Here is a 17,518-nt window from a genome sequence, read left to right on the forward strand (position 1 = left end):
AATAAGAATATATTTGACCGCCTTATGAGCACGATAACTCCAGGTTAAAGAACCAAAACAGAAAATAATAAATAGTGGGTGACGAAGGAAAATTGAAATGAAGATTAGGAGAAACCCACAGCACAATGAATATATTATTCTACACAGTGATCCATGGGTTTTCAAACCGAGAATGTATTGGATGGATCACAATATTCATATTTATTAGCTTCTATAAATTCTGCTGCCAAAATCCGCTTTCTATTTGAAATCCATTTAAATCGAACAACAAAATGAACGTATAGGATATGTTGTGCTCTAAATGCGAAGACTTGCCTTCAAAAGGAAAAAGCATTGCTAAGTTTGGATCTTCAACCATATTTCATCGCATTCAAAAAAACAATATTTGAAACATCCTGAGACCAAATGGTTATATGAGATTATTCCATGACAAAGATAATCTTCAAAAAACTGATTCTCAGAAAGCACTTTCAAATAAATTCTTCGTGATTTATTGATAACAATTTGGTAATGTTAAAATCTGCATAGCTTTTGCTCAAATTTATGTGTACCATGCTTTAACATCAATATGTTATAAATTCAGATATTTTTTTATTTATTAAGAAAAATTTGCAATCAACAAAATCAATGACTTTCTGAAGTAATTCTCAAAAAACATTGAAAACAAAATCAGTGATTAAAAATCCTTAATAAACTCAGATCTCTGATCTGGCAAATGTTTAAACTTATAAATAGATTGAAAAGAAAGAATATGAAGATTTCATTTCTTAAAATGCATACAGAAATCAATAAAACTTTTTACAAAAATTTCTCAATCTATTAGCCAATGCATCAATCTCAAATAAAAAAACTGTGATGATATCATTACATATTTGTTAAAAGCAAATATCTAAGTTACAAATTTCAAAATGTCAAATCGCAAAAATTTCAAAGCAATACATACAACCACCAGGGGAAATGTTTGCTTATTTAATGAATAAAAACTACAAACGATGTCAATTAAAGTCCCATAAGTAATCCAGTTCCGTAAAACACTGTGTTGATTATGATATATGAAACTATTGTAACAGTTCCTCCGTACTTAAAGAAGTCTCCAGTAGTCAAATATGGCTGATGATCGTCATCTTCCACTCCATAACAGCACATATTCGGAAATGACGCAACAGCAAGAAGCATTGGAGGAGACACATGCAGCGCACAAGCAAAAAGCTATACGAATTTCAAAAAAAAGAATGAAAAAAGTTTAATAGAAGTAAAACAAAGATAAAATTCGAATAATAAAAATATAATTTCATACAATCAACTCCACATGTGCAGCAGAATTTGCTAGAACTGAATTGACAATAGGAATTAGAACAATCGCTGCGACAGTGTGCGAAACAAAAATAGAGACAAAAGCCACAATCGCAGTGAGAATAAGAAGTTGCACAAAAGCATGCAGCTGACTGAACGTTGGACCGAACAGCTCAGAAATAAGTTGCAGAAGCTTCGAGTCTTTGATGGCTTCTCCCAAGGCACCTCCGCCCATCACCAGGAGGATCATATTCCATGGGAGTTCGGTAATGTCTGTCCGAGGGACCAAGTTAAACCCGAAGAAAATACAAAACGGAATCAACCCCACAATTGCCTCATTTCCCAAGAACGGTGCATACGGAATGATAAACCAGAACACTGTGGTGATGAGTGAAACGACAGCCACAAATATCATTTTCCATGTCCACGGGTTGGGTGTGGTTGGTGGTGAGAAGGGAACCTCCTTCACATCGATCTTGTAGAAGCACCACAAAAAGAAGAAGCATACGAGCGTAGACACAACTGTAACAGGAAGTGCACCTACTGTCCTAAAAATGCAAAAAAGTATTCAGAATTCATCATTTTTAAAATCGTCGGAGATAATATTCATTAAAAAAAATATTTAAAGAAAATACAAAAATAGTCAAAAACTCCAAACCATGTTCCAAATGATGTTTTCGCATGATAGTTCATAGCAGCTTGAATGGCTTCAAGACCAACCATACTTTGAGGCGAAGCCAGTGGAGTGGCCATACCAGCCAAGTTGCCTGTCATTGCAATCGTCATAAGCAGCATCTTTGAGAAGCCGCCTCGCACAGGAACTTCCCGCAACACAGGAAGCACAAGCGAAATCACAAGGACAGTAGAAGAGATGTTGGAGATGACCATCGTCAGCAAGTATTGAAGTGCTGTTGCAATTAGCAAGAACACCACAGGCTTCCTGGCAACACGGAATTGAAGCAGGCCGTATGCGATTTTCTTGTCTAATCCCGTGTGCCGCATAGCGAGTGCGATAGAATATCCTCCAATAGCCAAATACGGTGTGTCTGAAATTGTCGATGTAACCAGCTGCTTTGCACCATCATGAAAGGTCTTTCCTACAATGTTCAAAAATGTTGCTAGAATTGGAATAAACAATGCAACAACATGTGCTGGAAGCGCATCAAATGCCCACAATATTGAAGCCCACACGAGAAGCCCCAGGCAGCGCATCTGCCTCGCAATAGAAGATGGCCACGGTACCACACCCATTGCAATGAGCACAATGAAAGAGATGATCACCCAGTGCATCTTGACCTTGAAGTAGTATGACACCTCACCTTTTGATGTTGAAGACGACGATGACGAATCTGTCGCAACTCCAGACGGAGTGATGCCTGATCGACCGCTCTCTTCAGTTTGTTGCGTGGCGTTCCCATGCTCGTCTATCCCAGCTGTCACGGCCCCCAGGTTCACTTGCGCCTTCTGCTGATGGGTAATATACTCACCCAAAATTGTGTTCTTCTTCCAAGCAATTTGAGCTTCTGTTGAACTTTTGATATCGTTCATCAGTTCAAGTTGTCTCCGCAGTTGAATCTCTTCTGCACCTTCTACTGCAACGCTAGCTGAACCCTGTGCCTCCAATGCAAGAAACTTACCCAAAGAAAAAGTGGCCACATATAAATTTTGCACCTGCTCCACAAGCATCGAAGCAGATGGGAGACTATCGAACATCTCCTTTGTCTCTTGCTCCATGACAGCTTTTTCTTCTCCTACAAGTGTTTGTGGATCCCCTGTTTCTTCATCATTCACTGAAACCATCTTCGCCAATTTCTTCAGGATTTTTCGAAAACCTTCTTTATTCACCTTTATAAAATTGTCCATTTCGGAACAATCGACGGAAAGATCAAGAAATTCTCTTTTGAGCTCAAACATTGCACCTTTTGTTGCAGGACAACTTTCGGATTGCTTTTGCAACTCTGTTATTCTCCCTAACATTGCAGAAATTCCATCACGAGCGAAAGAGTGCACTTTTTCCAATTCAGTATCATAGCATTTTTTCCACATTTCAACTCCTTTTACAATTTGTTGGCGATCTTCTTCAGTCAAATTTGAAGCCATTATTCCTTCGTTTAGTTCCCTGTTTCTTTTAACATCACTTGTAGAAAAAGAAGAGCGTTCAATTGGAGGTGAAATAGATGATGAAGATTCTTCCTCAAGAGCAGGAGATGGCGCACGTAAAATTGATGCTGTCTCCGTTGAATCGGAAAAGCCAGCCTTTTTAGGGAAACCTTTTTTCGATTCAACCATTTCAATTTCTTTTTTCTTCATGTGCGGAGATGTTGGAGCTTGATCGGAAGAGGGTGGAGTAAAAAACATAGAATTATTTCCAACAAGTGAGGGTCTTGGTTTCTGTCCATCTGGCTTGACTTTAACTGTAACAAAACGGGAATTAAGATATGATCTAAACATGAGTTTCATTTGCTTTTTAAGATCTCGATACTAAAAGATAAATAAAAATAATTGAAGAAAAATCATTACAACTTAACAATACATTTATATAATGCTTCCTCCACCGATCCACGGCAATAAATTGAAGTTGTCTGCTAAACTTCATTTTTTGATACTTTCAGTGAACAATGTAACAATCCACAAACAGAAATAGTTGAAAATTCAAACTATGGTATACGATCGAGTTAATAATTTGGATTGATTTGCTTTTTTTTAAATGAATTAAAACTTTTTAATTCAATAACCGTTTATGATAAATAAACTAATTTCGAGATTTGTTATGAAATGAACTTCTTTTTCTGAATTATTTGAAACATTTGTTGATGAAAAAAAAATACTTTTCTTGATAAAATATATTTGCTGATTTTATGTATTTAATTTTCTCTTTTTCAAGTTGTTCATAACTTATAAATTTTTTCTCAGAAAATTAATTTTTTTCTAAGATGATGCTGAGCAGAGAAAAACGTTAAATCAATGATTGGATAATATTTTGAATAAACATGCATTAAAAGCGTTCTCATTGTGCATAACATGTACATGTGGAAATGTGAAAAATATTTAATATTTTTTATATGCTTTCTTTCGTATCTTATGTTGCCACAACGCTGTTTTTCACCTCTTTTAAATAAAATTCTGTTTCTGACGATTTTTTAATCCTTTTTCGATGTAATTATTAAACTTTCAATTAACTTTTTTTTCTCTTTCCACACATGATAACAGCTGGATCGTTGATGACTGCACACACAAAACTGAACAGAGGCTTCGAATCTCCTTCCGAATCGTTATCTCCTTCTCCAAGTGCATTAATGTCACCTTCAATAGCAACAATGGAAGACTGTGGGGAAAAAGGTGATAGAAATGAACGCTTTAATAATTTTTCGGAGAAAGAAAAGATGAAAACAAGAAGTGAAGCAATCGAAAAAGAAGACAAAGCGTAGGAAGAGAAAATAAAGTTACAAAAAGATTATTTGAATATAATGCAAATGGAAGGGTGAAGAAAACGTTGAAACACGACGATTGAAGAAAGATAAAGCATTGCAAAATTTTTGTGATGAAATGATTTAAAGCATTGTTCTTAATGTTATTTGTTGTAATTCCTCCCACATTAAAATTTTCTTTCCAAAGAAGAACAAACCTTTTTGAAAAGACAAATTATAAATTGAATGAAAGAAAACGAAATTTTTTATTTTTATTTCAACTTATATTCTTTCTTTAGTAACTTTAAGCTTCCAAATAAAAGATTATTAGTGATAAAATATTCAAAAAATTTTATAAAATAAATTAAACAAAATTTAAATAAAATAACTTCAATGCAACCAAAAAACCAATTCATCATATGGGAAAATCTATTTGTTTCACAAAGCAAAATTTTTTTCAATATAAAATGCATACTGTCTAATAATATAGCATGTTTTCTCCTGGATTTATAACTTTCTTCGATTGAAGAGGCAAAAGAGGATTATGTTCAAACATCTTTTCCTTCAAACAACTTATTGATTTTCTCAACTTCTCCATCTTCTCCCATCGCTTCTGTCTTTGCCAACAGTTCGGCCCTCCGCTCCTCTCTTCCTCCGTCCACAAAGGAGAAGCAAAGACAACAACAATCTGCGCCTCCTTTCCAATCTCCTTTCTCTTATCATCTGTGTTGGCTTTTCTTCCTTCCCCTCCTTTTCCCTTTCTTCTCTCCCGCCTCATCTGCCTCATCCCACTTCCTGCATCATAAAATCTTCGCAGCATCTCCTCTGTATCTCTAACTCCAAGTATCTGCGATTCTCCTTCTCCTCCCTTTTCTTCTCCATCTCCAGTAAGCACCCTCAAACACTTCTTCCCGCTATTCTTTATTTTATCGCAACCATCATTCTTACAGCATTCATCATCTTCATTTCCGTCTTCTTCCTTTTCATCCTCTCTCTCCGAGCCTATCATCAGCCAATCTTCATGCTCTTCTTTGACATTTCCGCTTATTCCCTCTTTTTGTTCATTAAAAATTAATCTTCCGGCTTCAAGCTCCTTTCCCAATATCATCCATCCGCTTAACTCTTCTACGAAACTTTGAATATGCTGTATCCATGCATTCCTTCTATTAGCATTCATTACAAAAGATCCTTCTCCTATTGTTTCCTTTCCTCTCATCTCCACTTCACTCTTCCCATCTTCTTCGATCTCCTGTTCATCTGCCACTTCATCTGGCTCTCCAAATTGCAGCGGATCCAATAATCTCATTGAATGCTTCAAATCCTTTTGGAGAATATCTTCTTCATCGCCTTCCACTCTCCATCCTATTTCTTCCAAAATTTTCTGCGAAAGTAGATTTGATGAAAACATTACTGCCGATGCTTCTTCCTCTTGCTTTCTCTTTTTGTTATCTCTTCCGCTCCTTCTGCTTCTTCTCATCCCTCCATATCCTCCATATCTCAGATCTGGATTCTCTGTGTTTGCATCCAAGTCTTCGACACTTGCTCCTTTTCTCTTTGCTCGCTCATATCGCTCCACCTGCCATTCCTCCCTTTCCATTCCCTCATTTCCTTCGCTCTCCTCTTTCTCCTCTCGCTCAACTTCCTTTTCTAAAACTCGCCTCTCGGCCTCTTCCCACATCCGAACCTCCTCCTCTATCTCTTCTCCGTTCTCCTTCTCCTCTGTATCACCAATCTTTCTTTCTGTCCCTCCTCCTGCACCTGCCCATTCCTTCCGCACCCATACCCCAAACACCTTCCAATGCTTCACTGCATCTTCAATCTGCCTTCTCCATCGCAATATACGCTCTTTCCTCTTCTCTTGCCTTCCTCTCGTTCCAGATTCGCTTGATGCCTTCCAATCTTCCCATCTCCAGCGCTTCATCATCTCCCCTCGCTTCCTCTCTTCAAGCTCCCATCCTTTTTCTCTTCTTATCCCTTCCATCATTTCTCCTTCATTCATCTCCTTCTTTATCTCTTTCTTCTCCTCTTCTCTAGCCCACTCTTCTCCTTCCTCTTCATTGCTCATTCCTTTTATTGCTTCATCTGTGCTTTTTGCAAGTAGATTCTCTAATGTGTACTGATTCCTGCAACGACAATCCTCACTTTTGAAGCTTTTTCTTTTAAATCTGCTCCATTCCGTTCTTTCTGTCTCTGTATTTTTTTCTTCCAACTCTTCCAGCTTTCGCCCTTCGTCATATTCAATTCTCCCTTCTTCCTCTTTCCCATCCAATCCTTCCTCGCTTTCTATCAACGCGTGAATATTCCTTTCTGTCCCTTCCCTTGATATTGTTTCTGATGTGTTCATTTCCACCCAGAACGGAATAGACGATTCGCACTTCCCCCGCCACTCACTGCCAAGTCCAACGCATGTCGAACTCCAACCACTTTTCATGCCGCTTGTGCTTGTACTTGTACCACTCCAGCTGCTGCCCAACCACCTACTGCTGCTTGCTTGCCATTTCGGAGAAAACAACTTTGTTGTCTGACGCTTTGCATACGCCCTTTCTGCTGCATCTCCATATGATTTTTTCTTTATTTCTTGATCTTTGTTTTTTGTACTTGAAAATTGTAAGCTGTGAGCAAGATCCTTTTGCATAAGCCAGAATCTTCCGCTTTCTTTTCTTTCTGGGTTCTCTGTCAATTTTCTTCGCAAATAATCAACTGTTATCAAATATCAGATTATTTGTTTTATTTTTCTATTGTTCCGTCTGCGATACTTGAAGTTTCTGTTCTGTAACAATCGATTCCGTTTTTTATTTTATTTCAAGTTGCATAATAAATTTTTTCATTGACTGTGGTTTTTTCAGCAATTAATCTTGTGAATCCTATATTTTTGATTTCAAAAGAAATGGATATGTTGCCTTTTATCGAGAATGCAAACAGCAAAAAACAGTGTTTTTGTGGTTTCATTTTCATTTGGCCGAGATATTTTTACAGCAAAATTAAAGTGAAAATAAAAATAAGAAAAAATGATAAAGCAAATGATTTTTGATTGTTTCATTGTTGCATTTTTCCCATGTGCTATTATTTAATGTATTCGAGGTAATTATGTTAAAAATTTTAGTGTTTTTTATGAGTTGGATTTATTTGTGTAAATTTTATGTTCAAATGGCTTTAAGAGAATGAATATTGTTAATTTCAATTGATAAAAAATAGTTAACCAATTATTTTCATGTTGGAAATTTTTCTTTCAAAAATGTCCCAGGTTTTTGTGTTTTTTTGGTATTTGTTTTCATTCAGAGCTTGTTGCTTGAATTGAAGCTTTTTTTTGACTTGTCAAATTTATTTTTTTAATTTTTAATTTTTTATGAAGCTTTTAAGCAAACCAAAAAATGATTTTTTAAATGAAAAGAGTATTCCAGAATTATGTTGACACTTTTAAACAAATTATTTTATTTCTACTCTCAAAGCTTTAAAGTGCCTTTTGACTTCACTAATCTCAGAATTAATATGCTTCATTAAGGAAAACGTTGAACCAATCTTTTCTTCAATTTTTTTTTTTTTTGAAATATTGTTCTTTGACTAATTTTTTCATTTTGATTATTAATTAATATTGGTTTTTAATTGTCAATTTTCAACTCTTTAATTCATTGATGTATTTGTAACTTTTTATATGTTAACATTCCGATAATCTCATTTATTTGTTTGCCAAATTGATCTTTTTTAAACTATTATTGAATTTTTTTTTTTTAATTTTTATTTTTAATCTTTTTAAAATTGCATCTTTAATTTTTTTGAAAGCCAAAAAATGGGATTAATGGGGCAGGAAGCAAAAGAAAGATATCTAATGGGTCAATATGATCTGGAAAGATGATTCTTTCTCCATGTTATCTGCTGATTGTTTCCTTTTTGGCAGCGAGTGTTTCATGTGAGCTCAAAGGCGATATGCTTCTTGATGGAGAAGATGCGAAGGGAAAAATCAAAGAGAGACAGGAAGGAAAAGAAAACACTTGGTGGGAAGAAAAGGGCGTGGAATGCTGGAAAAAGGAGGGAAAAGAGAAATGGCTTCAAACAGGAAGTGTGCGTTTCATAAGCAGGGATCTGGATGGAGTTTGGGTGAAGAGTGTGAATGCGTCTGTTTGTCTGAAGCGGCTGAAGATATTTGTGAGTGAAAACGTGGAAGTGATGAATGTGGGCCTTGGAAGTTTGGGGGAGATGAGCGAGTGCTGTGTGGTTGCAGAAAGTGGTGTGATGGGAAGTGTTGCAGGATCAGATGGTGGAATGGTTGTGTTGAGGAATGTGAGTGTGGAAGGTGCGAAGAAAGGGATTGTTTTCGTTGGGAGTTTGGTGAGGGTTGGGAGATGTGATGGGAGTGACTGTGGATGTGTGGATTTGAGAGAAGGGGTTGTGAGGGATGTGAAGGTGATGATGGAAGGAACCCTCGTTGCCAGTTGCAGCGGAATACACACAGTTATGGAACAGATGGCGTTTGTGAATGTGAGCAGAGCGGCGATGAAGAGGCAGATGACAGGAGAAGAGAAGAGAGAGAAGTGGAAGAAAGAAGAAAGGAAAAGTCAGCGTTTGGGGAATGGGAATGGAGAAAAGATGATTGGGTGTGTTGTGGAAGGAGTGGAATGGCCTTTGGATGGAGGCATTGTTTATGGAGCGAGCAGAAGCGGGCAGTACTTGTGGTGTGAAAACACAACAATGGAGAGGTGCGAAAGAAATGGAGTGAAGAGCAATTATGAAGAGGAGAAGAACATGGAAAGAAAAACAGTGAGCAGTGGAGACGAAACATTTGTTGATTGCTCATTTTTTGAAACCTCAGCGACAAGTAGTCAATCAAATTCAGGAGGAGCGATCTTGTTCACATCAACTGGAAAATTGACTGTTGTGAGAACATCGTTTGAGAAATGTCATGCAGTTTATTGCGGAGGAGCAATATCCAGTCGCTTTGACGAATATTGCAAGATGGAAGTGGAAGAGTGCAACTTCACACATTGTTGGAGTGTGGCATCCGGAGGAGCGATTGATGCTCGGTATGTGAGTGAAGGGAGATGGGTAAAATGTCGATATGTTGAGGGAAACGTAACTCACATGGGAGGAGGATTGTTTTTGGAATTTGAATCAACAAGCAATATTGTCAATGAAAATGAGTTTGTGGGAAATAAAAAAATTGGGCAAACATATTACGGAGGGGCAGGATTAGTAATTCATGAAAACAGCTTTGCCTTTGTGACAGACTGTATTTTTATGAATGGGCACAGTGAAAAAAATGGGGGAGGGATATGTTGGGATAACAAAACTGGACAAGCTGAATCAAAAGTGTTGTTTTGCTTCTTTGGAAACAACAGTGCAGCAAATGGAGGATCGGATGTGTACATCTGTGATGGATGGACAAGCATTGATGAAAGCAGTTTTGTGTTGTGTCGGACGATATCTGAAGGCGAGGAAATGAGAGTTGTGAAAGGAAGCACATGTTACAGCGGTTGGGTGTTGAAAGGATATTTCAGCAAGATCCACATTGATGGAGAGGAAGGGATCGACCATTTGGGATGCGGGTCTGGTGGAGTGGAAGGAGAAGAGCGGAAGGGGAGGGGATGCAAAAGGATTGGGTATTTCAGAATGGTTGCAGATTTGACAAGAGAAGTGAATGTTATTGTGGGGAGAGGAAGATGCAAAGAGGAGAAAGTGGAGATTGGAGACTTGTCTGTGAGTTTGAAGGGGGTGGGGAAGGAGGAGACATCCGTTGTTTTGAGAGGGAGGAGCGAAGAGGAAGAGGTGGTGCTGATTGGGAGTGGGAGCGGGATGTTTGAGGGGATGAGTTTTGCTCGAGTGGGGAAGGGGAAGAGGAGGAAGGAGGAGTTTGTTGTTGGAAAGAATGGAGGAGAGCTGCAGTTGGTGAAGTGCCAAGTGAGAGAGGCGAGTGCAGAGGAAAAGCTAAATGAAGAAGAAGGAGAAGGGGAAGGAGAAAGAAGAGAGGGAGAAGGGGAAGCATTTTTGAGTGGGTTTGTATTGATTGTTGGAGGGAGAGTGGTGATGGAGTCAGTTGAGATGAGTGGGATGAGGGAGGATGGGTGTGGAGTGGTGGAGATGGGAGGGGTGAACGGAGAGTGGGTGGAGATGAAGAACACAGTGGTGAAAGAGGTTGTGCGGGAGAGAGGGAATGGGAGTGTTGTGGGAGGGAGAGTGGGAGAAGGAGGAGGAGTGGTGGTGGAGGGAGGGACATATCGGAATTGTGGGTGCTTGTCGGGGAGCGGGGGTTGGATGTGGATTGGTGTTGGGGAAGGAGGGGTTGTGTCGATAGGCAACACCACAGGCAGCGAGGGAGGAGAAAGCGAGAGTGCTGTGAGTGTGGAGGGATGCAGCTGTGGAGGAGAAGGAGAAGGAGAAGGGTTTGGAGGAGGGCTGTTTGTGGAAGTGGGGAAGGGGTGGAGAGGGTTAGAGATTATGAATGCGATATTCAGTGGATGTGTGGTTGGGGAAGGGAAAGAAGAGCTTGGAAGGGGAGGAGGGTTGTATATTGATGTTGTAGATGGTGGAGAAGGAGGGAAAGCGTTAGATGGAGTGGATGTGTTCCAGATTGGAAAAGTGAGATTTGAGGGAAACCGTGGATGGGAAGGGAGAGATGTGTTTGTCAGGTGCAGTGTTCTTGGAGAAGTGGCAGACAGAGCTCATTTGGGGGATTGGTTTGTTCCATCAGAGGAGGAAAGAGAAGAGGATTGGAAGGAAGAGGAAGGGAAATGGGGAGGAGTGTGGGGTTGTGAGCGAAGCACCGCAGGAGATGAATTCGGGATTCCGATTGTGGTGTATTTGTGGGAAGGAGCGAGAGAGCGGATGCATGTGGATGGGGTTGGAGGAGGGGATTTTGGGAGGTGTGGATTTGCAGTTGCACCATGTGAGACAATCGCACAAGCAATCAGACTGCATGCAGCATTGATGAAGGAGCAAGGGATGGAAGAGATCCGAGTGAGCCATTCCTCTTTGATTGAAGAGGCGATGGTTCTGAGTGAAAATGAGATGCCAAATGGATTGGTTATCGTTGGTGATGAAGAAGGAAGCGAAGTGGCGTTTGGAGGAGAAAAGAGGAAACAGGATTGTGGAGAAGGAATAAAGTGGAGAACAAAAGTGAATGAAATTGAAGAGAAGATAGGTTTTGTCAGGTCAAGTGTTCCATTTTCGTTGACAAACATCAAGATTATGTTTGGAGAAGGGATGCTGGGATACCGATCATTTGTTCTGATGGAGGATGAGAAGTGTGTTTTGATGATGAAAGGATGCAGAATGGAGGGGAGAGGCGGAGAAGAAGGGGGAGAGATTGGATTTGTGTTTGTTGAAGGGATGATGGGAGAGCTGAAGGTTGAGGAATGTGTGTTCAAGGACTGTCTGTTGGGAAGGGAGCATTTGGTGGTGGGTGAGGGAATGAAGAGTGTGGTGATAAATGGAACACTGTTCTCTGGAATAGAAATGGGCAGCTCCAGTCTGATTGGGATATGTGGAGGAAGTGTTGGCGGAGCAAAGGGAAATGAAAGAAATGAAGAGAGAAAGAGGTTGTGGAGAGAGAATGGAGAAGAGAAGGCAAGAGTGAAAGTGTGGATGGAGAAGTCGAACTTCACAAACATAACCTCGAGAGGCGAGAGCGGGGCGGTGATTGGAAGCAGAACAGGAGAAGTGATGGGGGTGGTGGATGTGAGAATTGAGGGGTGTGAAATGAGAGTGTGCGTGAATGAAGGGTCTGAGGAAGGAGGAGGGGTGAAGTGGCGAGGAGGGTGGGAAGAGAATGGAGAAGGGCTGGTGATGGAGAGCTGCACAGTTGCAGGATGCGAATGCTGTCGAACAAGTGGAAGGGGAGGGGGAATAATGCTGGACTGTGTTGGAAGGGCTGAGGGGAAAGAAGGAAATGGAGCAAATGGGATTGGAGGGTTTGCGATGAGGGGCATCTCATTCCTGTGGAATGAAGCATTTGTTGGGAAAGACATGTTTGTGAGGTGCTTGTCAATTGAGGAGCAGATGAAGCGGAGTGTGCTTGAGCTTGACACAGAGCAGGATTCTCTGTTGCGGAGGGATGCAGCGAATGCGAGCGATGAGGAAGAGAAGGATGTGGATCTGCTGGAGTGGCTGAGGGGGTATCAGTCTGTGTGGGTGTATGTTGCTGAGTCTGGGAAGGATGGGAGGCTGTGTGGATCAGATAGTGAGGCGTGTCGGAGTGTTTCAGGTGGGATGAGGCACATGGAAAGAGGAGCAGGGAGCACGATGTGGATTGTGGAGAAAGGGGTTGTGATGGAGAAGACGACTGTGGGAGATGTGTGCATCCGATCTTGGAAGCGGGGAAAGAAGTGCATTGTGAGTTTGGATAAGGTGGATGAAGCAAAAGTGCAGGAGGAGGGGGTTGTTTGCTTTGTGAATGAGAGCGAGGTGGTGGACTGTGTGTTTGAAATCGGGAAGCATTTTGAAGGGAGAGATGGAAGCGTGCTTCTTCAAGTGAATGGAACACTTGTGATGACAGGGTGCACAGTGAGGTTTGCTGAGCAAAGGGGAGTCCTGATGTGTGATGTGATGAGGATATGTGGAGGAGTGCTTGAGATGCGTGGGTGTGTGGTGGAGCAAATGGAGTGTGGGAAGGGTGTGCTGGTGTTTGGGAGTGGATGTAATGGAGTGTTGCGGGAGTGTATGATTGGGGATGTGGAGAGTGAGGGAGATGTTGCGAGGGTGGATGGTGGAGGGAGAGTGGAGATGAAGGAGATTGTCATGAAAGATGTGAGATTGCGGGGAGGAGCGAGCTGTGTGAGTGTGACAGGAAATGGGGCATTGAATGGAGAAGGAGAAGGAGGGAAGATGAGGATGTGGTGTGTGGAGCTTGTGAATGTGAGTGTTTCGAAGAGTGAGGGAAGTGTGCTACATGGAGAAGGGCGAGGAGCAAAGACAGAGTGTGTGAACTGTTCGTTTGGGAGATGGGGGAGGAGGAGTGGAGAAGGAAGTGCAGTGCGTGTGAAAGGAGGATGTGAGCTTGAGATGGAAGCATGCATGGTGGATGGGACAGGGCATGAGGAGAAGGATGAAAGAGAGGAGTGGATGAATGTAGGAGGAGAAGGAGAAGGAAATGAGAAAGGGGTGTGCAGGTGGAATGAGTCAGCTGTGGAGGTGAGAAAGAGCGCAGGGGTTGTGATGGAGACGAGGATTGCGAACTGTGGTGAGGGAGGGATGAGCTTCAGTGGAGGGAGTGTGAAGATTGCGAAGAGTGAGTTTGAAGGGAATGGGGAAGGAGTTGCGAAGTATCCGTCTGCTCGGAGAAACATGTGGTGCAGAGAGGGAGGGAAGGTTGAAGTGGTGAGCCTTCGCGGGGGAGATGGGATGGAGAAGGGATCATCTATGTGGATGGTGAATGAAGGGTGTGAGATGGGAGGAATTCTGGCAGCGAGAGAGTCTGTGCTGTTCATTCCGCAAGTAGAGAAAGTGGAGGTTGAGGAAGTTGGGGAGAGAGAGAAAGTGGTGTTTGTGGGGGAGTTGTTGCTTCCATGCAACTTATCATTCAAAGTGGAGAAGAGAATGGGTGAAGAAGCTCATGTGGAGAAAGGGGTGTTTGAGGAAGAGGGATATATTTCTGAGGGGATGGTGTTAGGGTGGACAAGCACTGCAGGAATCGGAAATGAAAACGAAAATGCAGAAGTGAGTGTGTGCATCCTGTTTGGGAATGCTGAATCTCCTTCTTCAACAAAGGAATTTATTTTGAAGAACGGAAGCGAGATTGCGCAAAAAGAAGATGAAAGAATCGTTGAAAAAGGAAAAGAAGGAAAATCATATTGGCTATTGATTGTTTGCGTTGTGGTTGTTGTAATACTGCTTGTGGTCATAATTGTTCTGGTTGTTCGGTGGAAGAAAGTGAAGGAAAGAAAAGAGGAATTGGAAGAGATTGTGAATGACAACATCAGAAAGGATCCAAAAGCATTTGAGATGGTGACGATGGAGATGTCTCCAGAGGAGCAGTGGAGGAGAGCAGAAAGGGAGGCAGAGAAGAAGAATGAAGAGAGGATTAAAAAAAGGGTGTATGCGAAAAGCTTGGGACATTCCGAATCATCAGAGCATCTTCTGTCAGAGAGTGGATCAACCGAATACATTCTGGGGAGAGATTCAGACAAGATTCCTGAATGGATGTTGGAGAAGGTTGATGATGAGGAAGAGACAAGAAAGAGAACACCATCTCCATCCATCTCATCCACTTCAACAACAGACACTTCAGACACTGAATCCACTTTTGTTCGAAGGGAAGATCTGTGTCCAACCACTTCGTCAATGTCGAATCTGGTGGATGCAATGGCATGTTCGTCTCCCCATGAGAAGCTGATTGTGGATTTGAGGGATTCGCTGTTCATGCTGCTGCATGGAAGAAATGAGAAGAAAGAGATGGCGATTGGCACTCTCCAAGAAAGAGAGATGACAGCTGCCCAAATTCTGTTCTGGGTGGCTAATCTTGCGCTTCACTCCTTTGAAGACGAGGAAGATGAACTCTCTTCGCTGGCCAATCTCAGCCCTCACATTGTCCTGTTCTCTGAGCACATGGTCATCTGCATTGCACTTCATTCCGATTGCTCTTCTTCAGACTCAGATTCTTCATCCATCTCTTCATCAACTGTTGTCACATCAACATCTGATTGCTCCACTGTGAACAGAAATGGGAAAGACTCGCCACCGCCATCATCAGCATTTGAGGATGAGGATGACAATAGAAAAGAGTGTATGAGGTGGAAGGCACCTGAGATGCTGATCAACAAAAAGATGGGAGCAACAAAGGAATCAGTTGTGTTCTCGATCGGGATAATGCTGTGGGAGTGTCTGACGCTGGAGATCCCGTTTGGGGAGTATGAGGCAGAGGTGGCGGGACAGAAGATTGTGAATGGAGAACGTCCTGATCAAGAAAGAGTTGGTAGGAGCAAGTGGAAGGAAGCTGTGAAGGCATGTGTGTCAAGCAGAGCATGCGATCGGCCGACTCTGATGAATGTGAAGCGAGCATGCGTTGAGCATTTTCCAGCGAATGCAGCAATATTGACTGTGTCTGATGCAATTGGGGTGAATATAAGTGGAGGTACAGCTGATGAAGAAGAAAGCGAAGATGAGATTGGAGAAAGATCGATGGAATAGAAATGCACAAAGACAATAAAGTTCAGAATCTGGATGTGAATGGAAACAAGATAATATCTTATTAAAAAATTGTGTGAAATTTATGTCAAGCTGTTTATATTATTATTTTGGTTGTTATTATTGTATATTCATTTCTTTTTTATACTCTTTCATTAATTTGATTTAGTTCGAGTAAATTTATTGGTGGTGTTTGATGAGCTACATTTGTAATTATTCCTCGAGAACGGCAATTGCAGCACTCCATCATCAAAATGAAGTTAAGTTTGGAAATTTCAAATATTGTGGTCAGATTAACGAATGAAATTCACTTCTGTTCAGTCACTTTTCTCAATGAAACTTTTTCTTTGTTGTTGTTCACGTTATCATCATTCTAAATTCAACAAATCATTGAATAATTTCCACATCAAACAAAAATGTCCCTGAAAAATATAGATTCTTTTCTCAAACAATTAATTTATCGTGAAAAAAAATTAAGTTGTATCGTTCACGTGAACAAAGTTATCAGTATCTTTCAATAAAAAGTTCAATCATTTATGGAATTTTTGTTGTTGATTTTATTTAATATCTCAAAGCAAACGCAATGAGTAAAAAACCACTCCAAATTGTTTAAAACCCTGATGGTTAAAAATGATAACTGAATTTTTGTCACATTCAAATACTTTCAACTGGTCTGTTTGTCTTATGTTTTGAACAATAATAAATGAACATCAGATGATATAAAGAATTGTGAAATGTTTTAATGCTGTTTAATGTTTTCAACCAATTTTTTATGAATATGAAAAATGATATCTCGCAAATTGATTTAATTATTTATGTGATATTCTTTTTTAAAAAATGAAAGTTGTCATCGACATAACCAAAATTATTTCCTGTCCAATGCTCAGTTGATTCCATTTATTGCCTTTTCTTCATACAACGAACAAATAATGAAAGATTAATAAAATTTTTAAATAAAACATTCAATACAAGACAAACAATAAATTTCAAGCCAAGTTATATATTCTAATGCAAAAAAAGAAAAAGATTTTCAAAAAAATGATTATTGACCAAATATGGTAGTGTTTCCATCCATTGATAATCATCGTGTTGTATTTTCTTTTTTCTTTTTTCTTTCTTTCTTTTTTTTTTTTTTTAGCTTTTGCTTTTGGATTGAATTGTCTCTTCTCTTCTCTTCTTTCCTTTCGCTCACTGTTCTTCTTATCTTTTTCGTAATCTTCGCCTTCTTCATATGCAATGCAGTTGTCAAGTTTTTTCTTTCTTATTCTGACGATTCTTTAAAAAAAATCCATGTTGTCAGTATTGTTGTGGTAATCTTCGAAAATGATTAAATTGTCTTTTGTTAGAGTCCATCCATCAATAGTTTGTCTTTCATAGATTTTCACATTTGTTTTGCACTTTCTTTTCGATTCACCTTTTTCGTTTTTGGGACAAAGAATCGAATAGTACCATTTAGCTTCATTTGAAATTGTTCCGAAAGAAGATTTTGACTGTGATCCACTTATTTTTTATGGAACTTGCGAAGCTGTTAATGGCCAGATTCCTGTATTCAGAAAAGCAGTTTTAATTGCTGAAGGAGTGGTTGCTGCGGAGATTGCGTCTTGTTAAACCTCAGCAAGTGCCCTTCTTAAAGAAAAAGATGAATCATATGAAGGCACTTTAAATTTTTGTTTGATGTTTTTTTTATCTAACCAAAATTTCATTAT

General features: G+C 40.1%; 3 protein-coding genes across 3 annotated transcripts; 1 reads left to right on the forward strand and 2 right to left on the reverse strand.

Annotated features, from left to right (window-relative positions):
* Window positions 1–586: 586 nt before the first annotated feature.
* On the reverse strand, window positions 587–3,889 carry MONOS_2966 (putative Divalent Anion:Na+ Symporter (DASS) Family Protein; the record flags this gene model as incomplete). Its single annotated transcript, XM_067872927.1, has 4 exons — window positions 587–1,209; window positions 1,298–1,841; window positions 1,952–3,774; window positions 3,827–3,889. The coding sequence occupies 4 exons, from the start codon at window positions 3,887–3,889 to the stop codon at window positions 1,000–1,002; spliced, it is 2,640 nt and encodes an 879-aa protein (XP_067728630.1). The 3' UTR covers window positions 587–999.
* A 595-nt stretch (window positions 3,890–4,484) lies between these two features.
* On the reverse strand, window positions 4,485–7,403 carry MONOS_2965 (uncharacterized protein). Its single transcript, XM_067872926.1, has 3 exons — window positions 5,176–7,403; window positions 4,919–5,009; window positions 4,485–4,648 (listed from the first exon to the last, which is right to left on the reverse strand). The coding sequence occupies exon 1, from the start codon at window positions 7,333–7,335 to the stop codon at window positions 5,179–5,181; it is 2,157 nt and encodes a 718-aa protein (XP_067728631.1). The 5' UTR covers window positions 7,336–7,403; the 3' UTR covers window positions 4,485–4,648; window positions 4,919–5,009; window positions 5,176–5,178.
* Window positions 7,404–8,549: 1,146 nt separating this feature from the next.
* MONOS_2964 (uncharacterized protein) lies at window positions 8,550–16,242 on the forward strand (the record flags this gene model as incomplete). Its single annotated transcript, XM_067872925.1, has 1 exon — window positions 8,550–16,242. The coding sequence occupies one exon, from the start codon at window positions 8,550–8,552 to the stop codon at window positions 15,813–15,815; it is 7,266 nt and encodes a 2,421-aa protein (XP_067728632.1). The 3' UTR covers window positions 15,816–16,242.
* Between the last annotated feature and the right edge of the window lie 1,276 nt (window positions 16,243–17,518).

This window comes from Monocercomonoides exilis (genome assembly GCF_001643675.1).
Source record: "Monocercomonoides exilis strain PA203 chromosome Unknown scaffold19-1596985, whole genome shotgun sequence".
NCBI lineage: Eukaryota > Preaxostyla > Oxymonadida > Polymastigidae > Monocercomonoides > Monocercomonoides exilis.